This window comes from Corythoichthys intestinalis, chromosome 10 (genome assembly GCF_030265065.1).
Source record: "Corythoichthys intestinalis isolate RoL2023-P3 chromosome 10, ASM3026506v1, whole genome shotgun sequence".
NCBI classification, from domain to species: Eukaryota; Metazoa; Chordata; class Actinopteri; order Syngnathiformes; family Syngnathidae; genus Corythoichthys; species Corythoichthys intestinalis.
In genome coordinates, this window is record NC_080404.1 from 23808713 (window position 1) to 23825273 (window position 16561).

Here is a 16561-nt window from a genome sequence, read left to right on the forward strand (position 1 = left end):
TCGTGACCTAGTATCGTGAATTCAGTTTCGATATGTGTATCGTTACTGACTTAATGGACAGCATAAGCAGATGATTAATTGGTATGTACTGAAGGTTTTAATGAATGATCAACATTTGGAGCGTTGAGGTTCACTAAATTAGAGGCTTTGTTTTCATTTCCATCTCTTTTCCTAAATTGTGACAGCAGAAAATAGGCAAAGGAATACAAGTTCTTGTTTTGGTTTGTGATGTGTCACAAAATGCGCAAAAATGTTTTCAAACATTGTTGTCTTCGTCAATGACGGAAATAATGACCATCTTTCTTTGACGAACATTTTTTTCATGATGACGCGACAAGCTAAAAACGCGTCTTGGGGAAAACAAACATAAGACCAATGACAGTTTTCATCCGACGGGACCGAACCTCCCAAAAAAAAAAAAAAAAAAATTTCTGTCATATGTTCGCAACGTGTGACATTTTCCTATTGTCAGCCTGCATACTAGTAGTGTTTGGGTCGTGTCACTCATGTGACTAGGCCTGTCGCGATAACAAATTTTAGTGTGCGATAATTATTCTCATAAATTATTGCGATATGCGATATTATTGCGCCCCCCCCAATTTTTTTTTAACCAATTTACAATAGCACAGTGAGAATACAGTATATATTAATAGATCAAGTACACCCATTTAAACACGATAAATATTTACTCTTAAATTCAAAAATACTTTTTAAGAAATCACAACTAAAAACAATAGACCATGCCTCTTAAGTAAAAAACAACAATATTGATACCGCACAGAAACACAGAATAAATATGTGTTTAAAAAAAAAAATTACACTTAATAACTTAAGCATTTAGGCAAATGAAAACTTTTTCCGTCATAGCTTCTGCAATTGTGTTCCATAGGGATGCAACGCTACAGTTAAGTCACGGTTCGGTACGATTTTTGATACGGGGGACACAATTTTCGATCCGATTCAATACATTTAATGATCTGTAAAAAAAAAAAAAAAAACATTTATGTTTTTCGTTCCGTTTTTTTTTTTTTTTTTTTTTTTTTTTTGCTAACGAGCAAAAATTAAATTGCCATCATATAAACATGCATTTTAGCGCATAATATTTATATGCTTACTTCTTACTGATCTGAAAAAAATTTGTATAAAAGTGCTGAGAACAATCTTTACTCTTTGTAAAGTGAGGCTGGGCACACTGTTGATTGCTACAGCTCTCTTAGCAGCTAGGTTTACTACATGAGCAAGACACTATTTGTGGTCCAAATCCATCTGTGTCACGTACTGAATTAACAATATTTGCAACATTATCTATAGTCACCGGTATGGATTGATTTGGCCTTCTTAACTTCCATTCAGTCATGACAGGTTAGAATTCATCGATGTAGTATATGGACTAGGGCTGGGCGATATGGCCTTAAGTACGTATCACGATAAATTGAGCAGATTTACCAGATTGCATAGCGGCGACTAAAATTAGACTAAATTTGTCAGACTTTTTAATCAACGAAAACTAGACGAACACATTTTGAAATTACTAAAATATGACAAAGACTAATAATCAAATAAATAAATCAAATAATTACGGTAGGTTTTGGAAACACTTTTCAACAAGGTCACACTTCCATGACTTTTGTTCTTATTTTGAAGATGCTGACCACTAACATTAGGAAATGATACTTTTATCACAAAAATTGTTTGTAAAAGCACATTTTGACAGTTCTGGTCTAGCTCAAAGAATATAACCATGATTTTTTTACACAAAAAAAGACAAGTACAGGATATGAAATAGGGAACAGAAACCTAAAAAACCGAAACCTACATCCGTTAACCCTTTAATACCAGATGTGTCGATGGCGACAGGTTTACCCAAATCATCTTTGAAGCATTGTCACGCTGTAAAAAAAAATTCAAAAAATTGAAAGCCTTATAATGAAGGCAACACACACTGTATCTATATTAGCCAACTATCAAAATGACTAAATTGGCTATAAATACAGCCTTCATTATTACCGTATTTTCCGCACTATAATTTGCACCTGAGAGCCTTTAATTTTCTCAAAAGCATAAGTGTGCCTTAGAATCCGATGTGCCTCATATATGAGTCAATATTAGTTAATCATGGCACGACATTCCGCTGAGCTCAGCTCCATCTTGTGGGTGCATAACGCAATGCCAACCACGACTACTACTACTACTGCGCCTTATAATGCAGTGCGCCCTATACAGTGGGGCAAATAAGTATTTAGTCAACCACTAATTGTGCAAGTTCTCCCACTTGAAAATATTAGAGAGGCCTGTAATTGTCAACATGGGTAAACCTCAACCATGAGAGACAGAATGTGGGAAAAAAACAGAAAATCACATTATTTGATTTTCAAAGAATTTATTTGCAAATCACGGTGGAAAATAAGTATTTAGTCAATGCCAAAAGTTCATCTCAATACTTTGTTATGTACAATTTGTTGGCAATAACGGAGGCCAAACGTTTTCTGTAACTCTTCACAAGCTTTTCACACACTGTTGCTGGTATTTCGGCCCATTCCTCCATGCAGATCTCCTCTAGAGCAGTGATGTTGTGGGGCTGTCGTTGGGCAACACGGACTTTCAACTCCCTCCACAGATTTTCTCTGGGGTTGAGATCTGGAGACTGGCTAGGCCACTCCAGGACCTTGAAATGCTTCTTACAAAGCCACTCCTTTGTTGCCCTGGCTGTGTGTTTGGGATCATCGTCATGCTGAAAGACCCAGCCACGTCTCATCTTCAATGCCCTTGCTGATGGAAGGAGATTTTCACTCAAAAACTCTCGATACATGGCCCCATTCATTCTTTCCTTTACACAGATCAGTCGTCGTGGTCCCTTTGCAGAAAAACAGCCCCAAAGCATGATGTTTCCACCCCCATGCTCCACAATGGGTATGGTGTTCTTCGGATGCAATTCACTATTCTTTCTCCTCCAAACACGACAACCTGTGTTTCTACCAAAAAGTTCTATTTTGGTTTCATCTGACCATAACACATTCTCCCAGTCCTCTTCTGGATCATCCAAATGCTCTCTAGCGAACCGCAGACGGGCCTGGACGTGTACTGGCTTCAGCAGGGGGACACGTCTCGCAGTGCAAGATTTGAGTCCATGGCGGCGCATTGTGTTACTGATAGTAGCCTTTGTTACTGTTGTCCCAGCTCTCTGTAGGTCATTCACTAGGTCCCCCGTGTGGTTCTGAGATTTTTGCTAACCGTTCTTGTTATCATTTTGACGCCACGGGGTGAGATCTTGCATGGAGCCCCAGATCGAGGGAGATTATCAGTGGTCTTGTATGTCTTCCATTTTCTCATAATTGTTCCCACAGTTTATTTCTTTACACCAAGCGTTTTACCTATTGCAGACAGGTGTCTTTTATACCAATAATGAGTTAAAACAGGTGCCATTATTACAGGTAACGAGTGGAACCTCGTTAGACCTCGTTAGAAGAAGTTAGACCTCTTTGACAGCCAGAAATCTAGCTTGTTTTTAGGTGACCAAATACTTATTTTCCACCGTAATTTGGAAATAAATTCTTTAAAAATCAAACTGATTTTCTGTTTTTTTCCCCACATTCTGTCTCTCATGGTTGAGGTTTACCCATGTTGACATTTACAGGCCTCTCTAATCTTTTCAAGTAGGAGAACTTGCACTATTGGTGGTTGACTAAATATCTATTTGCCCCACTGTACATGAAAATGGATTTAAAATATGCCATTCATTGAAGGTTTGCCTTATACTCCGATGTGCCTTACATACATGTATCAATATTGGCTTATCAGGGCACAACATTCTATTTAGCTACTACTACTGGTCCTTATAATGCAGTGCGACTTACACACGAAAACACTTTTAAAATAGGCCATTATTTGAAGGTGTGCCTTATATTCTGATGTGCCATATATATATGGATCAATATTAGTTAATCATGGCACAACATTCCGTTTAGCTCAGCTTCAGCTTGTGGATGCATAACGCAACGCCAACTACTAGTGCTACTCATTGAAGATGTGCCTTATACTCCGATGCGCCTTATAGTGCGGAAAATACGGTAAATGTTTATTTTCACTGCAGTGAATCTTATAGAGAATGACGCACCACGTGAATACTCTCAGGTTTAACTTGATTACAATATTAATGAATTAGAAGAATGTTTGTGTAATGTTTCTCCTACAGAAACCACATTAAAACTAAAAATATATTTCCAGGGAGCCGCTAGGGCAGCGCTAAAGAGCAGCGGGTTGCCGACCCCCGCTCCAGACCTATAGTTTGTAGAAAGGACAAAAACGCCTATGATCATACCTGCTGTTTCTGTTGGATTATCATATATAAAACTATTCAGTCTCATTTTCTTTCCTATTGAATGTTTATCCTAACAATTTGAATAAATATTACCACGCTTCAAAACGTTGCGTTGAGCATGTTAGGTTGTGAATGGAACATCAATATTACACATTTTGACAAAAAATGTTGGGATTTTGTTGTCTTTTTGGGTGCAAAATGTTGATTACATTTGGTTCGTGAGGAAAACAACAGTTTACTTTGAAGAAGATTATAGTGTCCTGAAAAAAGGACCCAACTAGGCCATTGCGAACATTTTTTTCTTTACCATAAAAAGGCAATATCAATGGGATGCAAATTCAGACAAAATGGGCCCAGGTGTTAAAGGGTCTGCCGTCATACAACACTAGCGACTTACTGTAAATTAGTTAATAAAAATGTACCTTTGTACTAGAAATGCTGTTATTCTCCTATTTTTCTTTTTCATTGGCTCATTCACTGTAAATGACAGCGATAGACGTCCAATACGTTTGAACTGGTATTGCTTGACGGCGATAGACGTCAAACCATTTGGACTGTATCGCCTTAAATGGCGATAGGTGTTCATTTATGAAAAACAGTCACGTCGATAGAAAAGTCGGAATGATGTTGACCCGTTTCCTTAGCCTCAGTGTTGTAAGTAGTACTTTGACAGTTACTTTGTGGTCCAATTAAATATATATATTTTGAAAGCAACTCTGGTTTTACCGTCGCCATCAATGAGTTAATTATGTATTAAGTGTACAATGGTATCTTTAGCGGCAGGCAAGCTAGCTCCAAGCACACAATCACACACGTGTCACAAATTTAATTAACGATGCAAGACGACGTTCAATGAAATTCTATTAAACCAGTCAGGAAAACGTAGAGGCATCATTATAAATAACAAGAGCGTATTTACGGTGTTGTATTTGTTTTTTTTAGACGCAGTCACTGAGTGGAGTTTGAATGAGGCAGCCAAGCCTCCCTGCCGACAAAGTGAGCCTCAGACTAGATGCTAAAATGCAAACAGCTACCCACGTCAAAAAAAGCGTAAGCGAATGAATTTCTTTGTAAATACGCCATGCCGTTTCGACAGTGTGCTTTTAAATAGCAAGATAGTCAAACAACCACAGGATGCGATAGCTTACTGAAAGGGAAAACGTTGTTTTTTTCCGAGTTAGCTCTTGCTCTACTTACCGGTTCCGATGTCGCCATCTTGACAGTCGAACTGATCTGCCCGTTAAGGTAGCTGCGTCACACCGTAGCCGTTTGCGTACGGAAGCCGGTAGCATACCATTCAAACATAGTTTACCACTAAATCCTAAAAATTGCGTTTTAAAAAACAAAACATGTAGACATAATATGGCGTTTGATCCATGACAGCGATAGCCAGCTAGCGTTTGGAAACATCCGCCCAAACACGGCTGACAAGTATATGTCGCATATTACAATTCTCTGTTATTTAAAAAAAATCGTATTGTTATACATTATACATTGTTATTTATTTACTCAATATGAGTAGCAGAATAATCTCAACGTTTAATGTAATGTAAATATGAATCGAACACTACACTAGTGTTTAATCATGTACAAACAACACTATATGTTGTAGCCAATGATGTTGTGAGTCTCGATAGCTCATTGAGTAAAGTTCGTGTTGCCGTTGTAGGTTCACTATCCTCTTCCCCTCACTAGCCACTCGCTCTCGCTATATGATTGGCCGAAGAGTCGAAATGCTCTCCCGTGATTGGCCGAAGAGTCGAAATGCTCTCCCGTGAAATGCCTGTTTAAAAATGTTCCCGTTGTTACTTCTTGCGTTCGCTTAAAAGTGCTCATTTAAAAAGGAAAATCGATGGATGATACTACACACAGAGCGTATTATTAACAAATGCTAAAGTTGTATATTCATATAGCGAGAATAAGGAACGTCACTGACAAGCGCAGGCCCCCGCGAGTGGATAGTGAGGGGACTAGGATAGTGCGCCTACACCGTATCCGGCCGCTCGTGCCTCGTGTCTGTGCCGGAAACGCGCGTGACAACAAAGTTTTCCCCCCTGGAACACTACATGCCCCACACCATTTCCCTTGGTAAATTCTGTAGTGGTCACTACAATGTATATGGCGGAAAACACAGACAAGACTGAAAAAGCAGTTTCTTGCACTCCCCTTTGAAAGAAACTGCTGTATTTCAAACCAAAACGACTGTTGTGTTTGATAGAACAACAGTGTATATGCTGCCATAGCAGATTCATGGCGCATTAAGCCCCCGAACTATTTTTAATTTGTCCGTTTTACCCTGAAAACCCCCGTTTACAGCCGTCGCGCAACCGCTTTTGTTTCAACCCGGCCATAAAAAGAAGGTAAGTAATGATATTTATTATTTGAAATGTCTGTTATTTTTGGCTTACAATCATTAATTGATGTCTAATATTTACTTTAGAGAAATAAAAACGACTTAATAAAATTATTTTTGTATTTTTGTATCTTTTTTTTTTTTTACGGTCATATTTAAAAAAAAAAAAAAAAAAAAACTTAAAAAAAGTATTCACTCAACATATTTTAAACTTTTAAACAAGGTACGTCACAGTAAAAAAAAAAAAAAAAAAAAGGTGTCCGTAAATAAGTCACGGATATCTACCTCATAACTATCATGTAATTGTTTTTTTTTTTGTTTTTTTTTTTTTTTTTTTTTTTGTTACTGTCAAATTTTCACCGTTATTTGAGATGATAATCGATCCAGTCAAAGAAAAATTGAAGGAAAAAAAACAATGTTTAAAAGGGTAAATATATGAAAAAGAAAAACTCAACCACTCCTTGTTGTCTGCTATTTCTGCATTGCGACCCTTGTTATATTACCATGTTTCACCATTATAATCCCCCACAAAATCCGGCTGTGGCCATTCACAGCTGTCTTGACACTCGGTGATAGTGTTTTTGCGCCCCAAAAGAAATAAGTACGCGATAATATCTCGTTAAAATCACGACGTCTTTAATTATGCTCTCTCATGCTCTCACATCCAGTTAGGGTTTTGCTGTTTAAAAAAACTTTTTTTTTTTTAAATGCCTCCTGTCCAAAATTTTTCTTCCCCCAGAAAATTGAGATTTTAAGCTTTCCAATGATGTATCACATACTGTATGCATATAGGACAATATTGAAATTTGGCCAAAAAGGGAGTCTCAGAGCGAAACTTCAAGTCACTTGAGCCTTTTCAATTTCACTTTAGATAATAAATTTTTGGCAATAATTAGCCCTTTCGTCAGAATCGTCACACAAAAATAGCCACTTGTACATATGTAAAACCAGACTGCTCAAACATGAACGACCACCACTAGTTGATAATACTATTAACACGAACATGTGTCATATATTGCAAGGTATTTATCATTTTAAAAAATCATACGTTTGTAAATATATAATTCTTCATTTTAAATGATCAGCCGCATCATTGGTTCCGCAGTCACACTGCATCAAAATATGTGACTCATCCTCACACACCAAAAGGATAAAGTCTAAATTTCACAGCAGTGAGTCAAACGTTAATGTATTATTGCATTCTGTGTTGTGTAAAGCCTATAACTGTGACAAACAATATACAGACTATTATGATCGAGTCCAAAATATAAATATGACTTTATTTCACAATCCCCAAAGAGATCGGACATCCATCAAAGAAATGCAAAATGTAGTCTCATCTCAAGTCTAAAATGGATATCTTTTTTTGCCACATAACAGTAATTGAGTTGCAAAGTAAGCAAGAGCATCAATCGTCTACACACAATACAGTAAAAACAATAGAGTTCACATACATATTTACACAACATTTTAACTAGTAAAAAGTCCCCCCCCCCCCCCCCCCAAGTTTTTCAATGCTGGTGATAGCTTTTGGTTGATTAAAAAATACAAAAATGAAAAACACTTCCTTTGCTCTTTTGTAATGTAGACTGATACAAGAAATCAGGTTTGTCGTGGCGTTTCCTGTAAATCAACTGATTCCCAACACTCATTCCATTTTTTGTTTCGTGGAAGACAATAAAACCGAACTATGAATTGCATTTAACTGTATGAATAAATCATTATTGACCGTGGGTCGCAACAGCACCAAAACTGATTTGGAGAACTCGAATACAGTTTTTTAATCTTAAAAAGAGCACCATCCCTATTGAGTATAAAACCAGGTTGAGACAGTGAACTAACTTGTCCCATTAGCACCAAGAGCCTTAAAAATAATGTGTCAAACTTTGAAATTTAAAAAAAAAAAAAAAATCACATTCTTTAGGTGCTGTGAAGGAAGTATGAAGTTGTCAAAACTGCTTCAATCGATGATGGATGACTGGAGTGTTTTTTGTTGTTGTTGTCATTCTTTTTTTTTGTTTTATTTAATTTTTTTTTTTTTTTTTTACACAGTAAATGCTAAAATTGTTGGTACAAACATTCACATAGTTGGGTTGAATTTAAGGATTTTCCCTGTCAAATATATATATATTTTTAATTCACTAAAATGGTGAAAATTGGGTTGCTTGCACCTTGTTATTTGATGTAAGTAAATACAGTACAAATAGGCAAAGTATGTTGGCATAAATGACAAACTGAGGTTTTAACAAGCACCATTAAAAGTCAGAAAAACTTCCAAAATCCTATGATCCCAACTTTCCAGATGAGCCTATATCAAATAAGTGCCACTCATGATAAGCACTTTGCTGTAAATTATACCTTCTCTGAATGCTAAGTGTTTTTGAATACTGTAAAATAAAACTATATATATTTATATAGATATATATGTATATTTAAATCACTATCTGTACATAATGTGGCCTAACATTTGGGCGAAATTTTCAAGTGAGAAAAATGAAAAAAGTGCTTCTTAGCAACCTTCCACACAACAAATTGTTTCTTTCGCGGACAACGAAAAGCAGGAGAGCAGACGTGGAAAGCCGTTTTGCTACGTGAGATCATCTGTCGTCAAATAGAAGCCTGTTAGTGCGTGGACAGCGACACTTGCTTGGACTTAGGAGTTCCATCAGAGCTCATCCTTTGATTTACTTCCATCTAAAACGTACCTCAAATTCTGCTCGTGAAACTCGTACGTCAAAACAGCGGTGTCGATTCCGATTCGCACGCGACAGTTATCTCTGAACTCTTGCAGTAAACAGGCTTAACATCAGGAATTAAATAGAAATGATTAGAAATAAATAATCATGTTTTTTGTTCTTATCGTGTGTAGACATACTGTATATATGAAGTAGTTAAAAAACAACTTAAAAACGTTCTTTAAAAATGCTTCAAAGCACCATCTTTTTTACAAACATAAAACTCACAGTTGAAAAAAGACCAAGGAGCACAAAGCAAGACGTTTGAGCCATTATTACATCACATGAAAATGCTCAAACAGCTTTCCATTCAATCACTGACGGCGATAGTTGTCCGATCCATTCCAAATAACTGGACCTCAATTGTCGTCAGTGGCAGCCAATGTGTGAAGTTGCATGAGCGTTTCATTTCCGTTAGGTTTGTGTACTAGTACGCTTCACTAGTGGGAACATTTTTGCATGCTAATAAGTCCTCTACGTGTTAATGGTGAGACAGTTTAGCTTGTTTTAATTATATTATATACGAATGTAGACGTCCAATCCATTTGGACTGGGAGGGTGGCAGCGAATGAACGTACCCCCCTAGGGTACATGTCCTCCAAGTAAGGATACCTAGCGTACTACTACACAGACCTTTCAGAATATTGAATAAATACTCAAACATCTCACCTTAAATCAGAAGAGCTTGATTAAAACCAGGTAGAAAAAACAAGAGTCTAAAGTTGATTGAGGTAAGGCATAAATAAGCTCAGTGTGTGTGTGTTTGTGTTGCCTAAGTCCAGCTGTTGTAAGGACCCGTCACCTGCGTGAGGGCGTAAGGCGACACGGTGACCACCCCGTCCCTTGGCAGCGTCCATGCTTGCCGCGTGGGGACCCGGGCGGCTTCCCCGTGCGGCTCCTCCTCCTCCGTGGCTCTTCCTCTGCTGCCCTCCTCCAACCTCAACCTCTCCTCCTCTTCCTCCTCCTCCCTCTCACGCTCCCTCCTTGCCATCTTTGCGTCCCACGCAGCCATCCCATGGCCCGGCTCGTTGAGGGACTTGTGCTGGTAGAAGACCAAGGAGATGCGCGTGGGGTGCCGGCGGTCGGGTTTGAGGATGGGCGTGGTGGCGTGCAGCTCGCGCCGCGCGCACTCGATGAGGACGGAGCCATGTGAGGGAGCCACCGCAACGCCGCCGATGTCGCGGTCCAGGAAGTTGTGCTCGCTGTCCGACCACACCTCCTCCTGCTTAACATCCTCTTCCGAGACGCCGGGTCCACTCAGCCTGCTGTACAGGCCCTCGGAGGGAGGTCGGGGGGAGAATGAGTGCACCTCGCCCGGCTCTCGTTTGATAGTGCCAGGGTAGATGCCGGGGTAACCGTTCGCCACGTCAGCAGCTCCCGACGGCAAGCCGGGACGGAGGTGGGGGCGGGGGGATGGCAGGTCCCTCTGTTGTTGGTAGTTGCTGGTGCTTTGACTGTAAGTGCTGGCCTGGCACCGGTCCACACTGGCGGGGCCAGGCGATAATTTGTTGGAAAAGGCAAGTTGCTCTGTTTAGAAAGCAAAAAATAAATAAATAAATAGGATTTCAACACAGAGAAATCTACTATGGTTCTTCACTCGTTCACTGCAGTTGACAGTGATAGACATTAGATCTATTTGAGCTGAAATAGCAAGCGTTGAACAATCGTCTATCAGCGCCGAATGGATCGGACGTCTAGCGCCGTCAATAGAAGCTTATCAGTTAAGAGGCTAAAGAAAGGATTTTTACCATTCTTAGGTCAACATGGTCAATAGACAGGACATTTGGCTAGTTTAGTAGACATAGCTGGCATTGAATAATCATGTTTCATTGCCATTGATGGCCTAGGACATTTAAAAAAATACATTTCTAAGTAAAGGCAAACTGAACTAGACTAGACTAGAAGCACACATGAAGAATCGCTATACTACAGATTACAGTGTATATTGCATCGAAGGTGTTTTCTTGTTTTTGCGTATACAACTTAAAAGTAAGACATGACTTTAACTTACCACCTTTGGTGGGGGTTTCCCGCTTGACTTTGGCAGCTTGAGCCTTCAAACGAGCTTCTTGCCTTATCTTGCGAGCTGATTTTACCGGCTCAGCTAGCAGACGCACCTTGTGCAAAAGAAAAGAGCTTCAAATTGGTATTTTATTCCAATATTTATGTCATAGTTACATACTGGTCACATCGTTTTCTGATCAAAGACACTTTCCAGCCCAATCACACAGTAAGACCTGTCCAGTTCAATAAAAAGCAGCCCAAATGACAACCTCCCGTTCAAGATAAGGTGTTTGTTTCCCTTATGGGACTAAATCTATATGTTGATATTATAACCAGGAGAAAAAAAAGAATAAATCAACAGTGGAACACACATTTTAGAGGAATCGCCAAGAAGCCTTACGTGAGATGTAGTTCTTCTTAAAAAAGGTTCAAACTATTGTTATATTATTTTACTATATTTTGTCAATAGAAATCACTGCACAAGTACAACCATCACTATTTTTTCCCCAAGCTGATTCAAAGTGCATTCTGGCTAAAATATTTCTATTGAGATTGGTGTCAAAAGCCGAAGCAAGTCCACCTGTCACAAGGAATTGATTTGTCACAAACCTGAATATGCAACAATAGGAAAAATGTGTGTTTGTATATACACTGTATATATAATAACACATTTTAGTGTCATTTTTACAATTATCAACCCCCACCCCCCACTTTTTCATTATTACTTTTTGTTTTATTTTTTGTTGTTGGATTTGATGGTCTACTTCCATATCAGAAATGACATGCAGTTCATGGCATCACCCGCTTCGAGGCGCTAAAACGGCAGATATAATTAGAGCAGACATGCTGCTGAAAGAAAGCAATGTAGCTGAACTTCAAGGTGTGGACATATAAGTTTAACTGTTAAAACTAATCAAAACGGTTCCTTCCAAGCATTGTTGTTTTGGTCAGCGATGACAATAACAAAACTATTTTGTCGACGACCTATTTTTTCATGACAATGCAATGACGAGGGAAAAACGTGTCTTGGGAGACTAAAACATAAGGACACTATGGCCAGGTTTTCATTGATGAGACAAAAATGCAACATAGTTTGTGTCATATGTTCTAAGGGTGCCACCCGTCCCTTGAAATAAGGAACGATCCGTAACTGGGAATTAAATGTTGCGTGCCGTATTGAACCAATAGTGAATATATGTGAATAGATACATTTCTATGCATTTTAGGAGTTTTGGGGATGTCAATTTTTTTTCCTGCCTATACAGCTTTGGCCGCGAGGGGAACGTCCCGTATTTCTATTTCTGAAAAGGTGGCAACCCTATTTAATGTTCACAATGCGTGACGTTTTTATATTGACAGCCCGAATTGTAGCAGTGTTTGGGTCTTGTCACTCATGAGACATGTGCTGAGACCCCCCCCCCCCCGACCCCATCCTCACCGGTGTTTAGGATGTCCTTTAAGCTAGGCTGCGTTCCAGGCTTGCTTGTTTTGAAACACACGGTATGATCTGTTTTCTTATCTTGGCCAGAGAGAATATGAAATTATTGCTTTAGCCTTTAAAGGTCTGTGCTGCGTGATCATCATCGCACACTAAATTTAACTCGTAGCGTTAGCATAGCATTTGCGTTTATTTTAGCAAGCGTTGTCTTAAACACTCAGACAACTTTTTTTTTATTTTTACATACAGTTGGTGGCGTCCAGGTGGGTTTAATTAATTGAAATGAAATCCTGCTGAGTGCGTATTATCACGAATTTAGAGTTTTCCTTGTAGACGCTAGAATATGTGTTCGTCTATCAGTGTTCTTTCCAATTTGTTGGTGACCTTTATTTTTTGACTAAAACTTGAATTTTCCAGACAAAAACATTTTGAGTGGTTGTTGACTAAATCTGAACAAAATTGACAATTGGTTTAAAATTGATTTTGAATTGAGATTTTGAATATTCTGTATGTATATTTGTACAAAAGACTAAGGGAAAATGAAGAGGGCTGCCAAAAATGACACTGCTTCCAAAATTTTGTCAAAAGTTGGCCAAATTTGAACAAATTGACTAAAGACTGTTTGCTCGCTCACCTCTCTTGGGAAGGCCGACAGAACCTGGAGGGCGCCAGTTTGGACCTTGGCCCACTGCCCTTCAATACGACCAAACTCATCCCTGTCCGAGATCTTGTAGAGGGGAAGAACGTGGAGCTGCTCGTCTTCCGGTATGTTCCGAACTGCGCGGTTATCTTCTTTTGTTAAAGTGCAAACCTGGAAGACAGAACACCGAGAAGAACCCAGTAGATTCGGATCTCATTCGTTCTGGAATTTTGTCTCCGTCGCCATTGGTCAGCGCTCGCTTACCACAGTGCTGCCATTATTCATGTTGTGGTTGTCTTTGTGAGCGTGCGCGCAGAAGTCCACGCAAGCCGTGACTCCGGAAAACGGACGGCCCGGCCGCCGGCCAAGCCGGCAGCCACCGCCTTTCTCCTCTTGTTCCACCTGGAACAGAGTCGTTTTGTTTAAACGGCGAAAACAAAATACAGGACGAGGAAACAAAAGTGCTTCATGTTCAGTACCTGGTTTTGGAAGGCTTCAGGAGCGAGGCACTTGTACAGTGGTGCAAGGTCAGTGGCAAGACTCTGGAGGTTTTTCTCCACCTTCTCCTCCTGAATGATTTCAGATGCAAAACCTTCACAATTTGGAATGTCCAAAAGCACTGCGTGGAATACAACCCCTTGCAAAAATGATAGCATCATCGGTCTCTGTAGATGTTCACTTAGTTGTTAGTTTATGGCTTAGAGAAAAAAAGCTAATCATAGACATGACACGAAACATACAGTAGTCGGAATTGTATAGTTTTTTCCGATCAAAAAGAGTAGAATCACTTCAATCGGAGGAAAAATTACAGAGTTATTTTAATTCTGAGGGGGAGAAATATACATTTATGAATGAAAACCTTAATTAAAAAAAACTAACTAAAAATTAAAATATATAAAAAAAAACACCATTATACTCTGCTAATGGCCCATAAAAACACCCTTCTTTTAAATTTCAATTTTTTTTACTCATCGGTTGCCAATAACAACGCTACACATCCAATAGCACACCGCATGAAGGCTATTTTTAGACCGCAAGGCTGCGTGACGTCACCATCGTAAACCGGAAGGGGGTCAACATAGAAGCGCGCTCGCATACAACTAATGCTAGTACTACTTGTTTTCTGCCGGAATTCTTTCAAAAAAGAACATGCAGAGTAAACCCTGCTGCTATGGCGCTTGTAGAAACAACTCTAGACATTACGACTGTCCATATATGAAGGATGTTTTCTTCCTACGTTTCCCGATGCCAAAAACTGAAGGGGAAAAATGTGAACAATGGTTCAACTTGTCCGGACGTCCAAAAGACCAGTTTAACGCCAGCAAGGTAAAGCCATTCAGCTTCATATGCAGTAAACATTTTGTTGGGGGCCATGGTCCTACGGATCGACAATCCTAATCCCATTGTCTGTCCCGAAGAGGTAAGCCATTGTGATACTTTTACTAATTTTTCAGCGTGGCGTTATGCGGTGCTACTTCTGTCTGGCAATGAATGACCTGAAAAAGATTCAAATCTTTTTTGTATAGTGGGGCAAATAAGTATTTAGTCAACCACTAATTGTGCAAGTTCTCCCATCTGAAAATATTAGAGAGACCTGTGATTGTCAACATGGGAAAACCCTAAACCATGAGAGACAGAATGTGGAAAAAAACAAACAGAAAATCACATTGTTTGATTTTTAAAGAATTTATTTCCAAATTAGAGTGGAAAATAAGTATTTGGTCACCTACAAACAAGCAAGATTTCTGACTCTCAAAGAGGTCTAACTTCTTCTAACGAGGTTCCACTCGTTACCTGTATTAATGGCACCTGTTTTAACTCATTATCGGTATAAAATACACCTGTCTACAACCTCAGTCAGTCACACTCCAAACTCTACTATGGCCAAGACCAAAGAGATATTGAAGGACACCAGAGACAAAATTGTAGACCTGCACCAGGCTGGGAAGACTGATTCTGCAAAAGGTAAAACGCTCGGTGTAAAGAAATCAACTGTGGGAGCAATTATTAGAAAATGGAAGACATACAAGACCACTGATAATCTCCCTCGATCTGGGGCTCCATGCAAGATCTCACCCCGTGGCGTCAAAATGATAACAAGAACTGTGAGCAAAAATCCCAGAACCACACGGGAGGACCTAGTGAATGACCTACAGAGAGCTGGGACCACAGTAACAGGGGCTACTATCAGTAACACAATGCGCCCCCAGGGACTTAAATCCTGCACTGCCAGACGTGTTCCCCTGCTGAAGAAAGTACATGTCCAGGCCTGTCTGCGGTTTGCTAGAGAGCATTTGGATGACCCAGAAGAGGACTGGGAGACTGTGTTATGGTCAGATGAAACCAAAATAGTACTTTTTGGTAGAAACACAGGTTCTCGTGTTTGGAGGAGAAAGAATACTGAATTGCATCCGAAGAACACCATACCCACTGTAAAGCATGGGGGTGGAAACATCATGCTTTGGGGCTGTTTTTCTGCAAAGGGACCAGGACGACTGATCTGTGTAAAGCAAAGGATGAATGGGGCCATGTATCGAGAGATTTTGAGTGGAAAATCTCCTTCCATCAGCAAGGGCATTCAAGATGAGACGGTTTTTCAGCATGACAATGATCCCAAACACACAGCCAGGGCAACAAAGGAGTGACTTCGTAAGAAGCATTTCAAGGTCCTGGAGTGGCCTAGCCAGTCTCCAGATCTCAACCCCATAGAAAATCTGTGGAGGGAGTTCAAAGTCCATGTTGCCCAACGACAGCCCCAAAACATCACTGCTCTAGAGGAGATCTGCATGGAGGAATGGGCCAAAATACCAGCAACAGTGTGTGAAAAGCTTGTGAAGAGTTACAGAAAACGTTTGGCCTCCGTTATTGCCAACAAAGGGTACATAACAAAGTATTGAGATGAACTTTTGGTATTGACCAAATACTTATTTTCCACCATGATTTGCAAAGAAATTCTTTAAAAATCAAACAATGTGATTTTGTTTTTGTTTTTTGTTTTTTTTTACACATTCTGTCTCTCATGCTTGAGGTTTACCCATGTTGACAATCACAGGCCTCTCTAATATTTTCAAAT

The 16561-nt window shown here is 39.5% G+C and overlaps 2 protein-coding genes across 3 annotated transcripts in view; both read right to left on the reverse strand.

Annotated features, from left to right (window-relative positions):
* Positions 1 to 5953, reverse strand: part of eif4e1c (eukaryotic translation initiation factor 4E family member 1c) — a 44520-nt gene extending 38567 nt beyond the window's left edge. Inside the window, exon 1 of the mRNA XM_057848837.1 lies at positions 5516 to 5953. Within this exon, the coding sequence (XP_057704820.1) occupies positions 5516 to 5533 (18 nt within the window). The 5' untranslated portion in view covers positions 5534 to 5953. The remainder of the gene's footprint in view (positions 1 to 5515) is intronic.
* A 2224-nt stretch (positions 5954 to 8177) lies between these two features.
* tet1 (tet methylcytosine dioxygenase 1) overlaps positions 8178 to 16561 on the reverse strand; it is a 43014-nt gene continuing 34630 nt past the window's right edge. For both annotated transcript variants that reach the window (XM_057848006.1, XM_057848007.1), the window contains 5 exons: positions 13968 to 14057; positions 13753 to 13890; positions 13483 to 13659; positions 11418 to 11523; positions 8178 to 10933 (listed from right to left, as the gene is read on the reverse strand). In XM_057848006.1, the coding sequence (XP_057703989.1) occupies positions 10179 to 10933; positions 11418 to 11523; positions 13483 to 13659; positions 13753 to 13890; positions 13968 to 14057 (1266 nt within the window). In that variant the 3' untranslated portion in view covers positions 8178 to 10178. The remainder of the gene's footprint in view (positions 10934 to 11417; positions 11524 to 13482; positions 13660 to 13752; positions 13891 to 13967; positions 14058 to 16561) is intronic.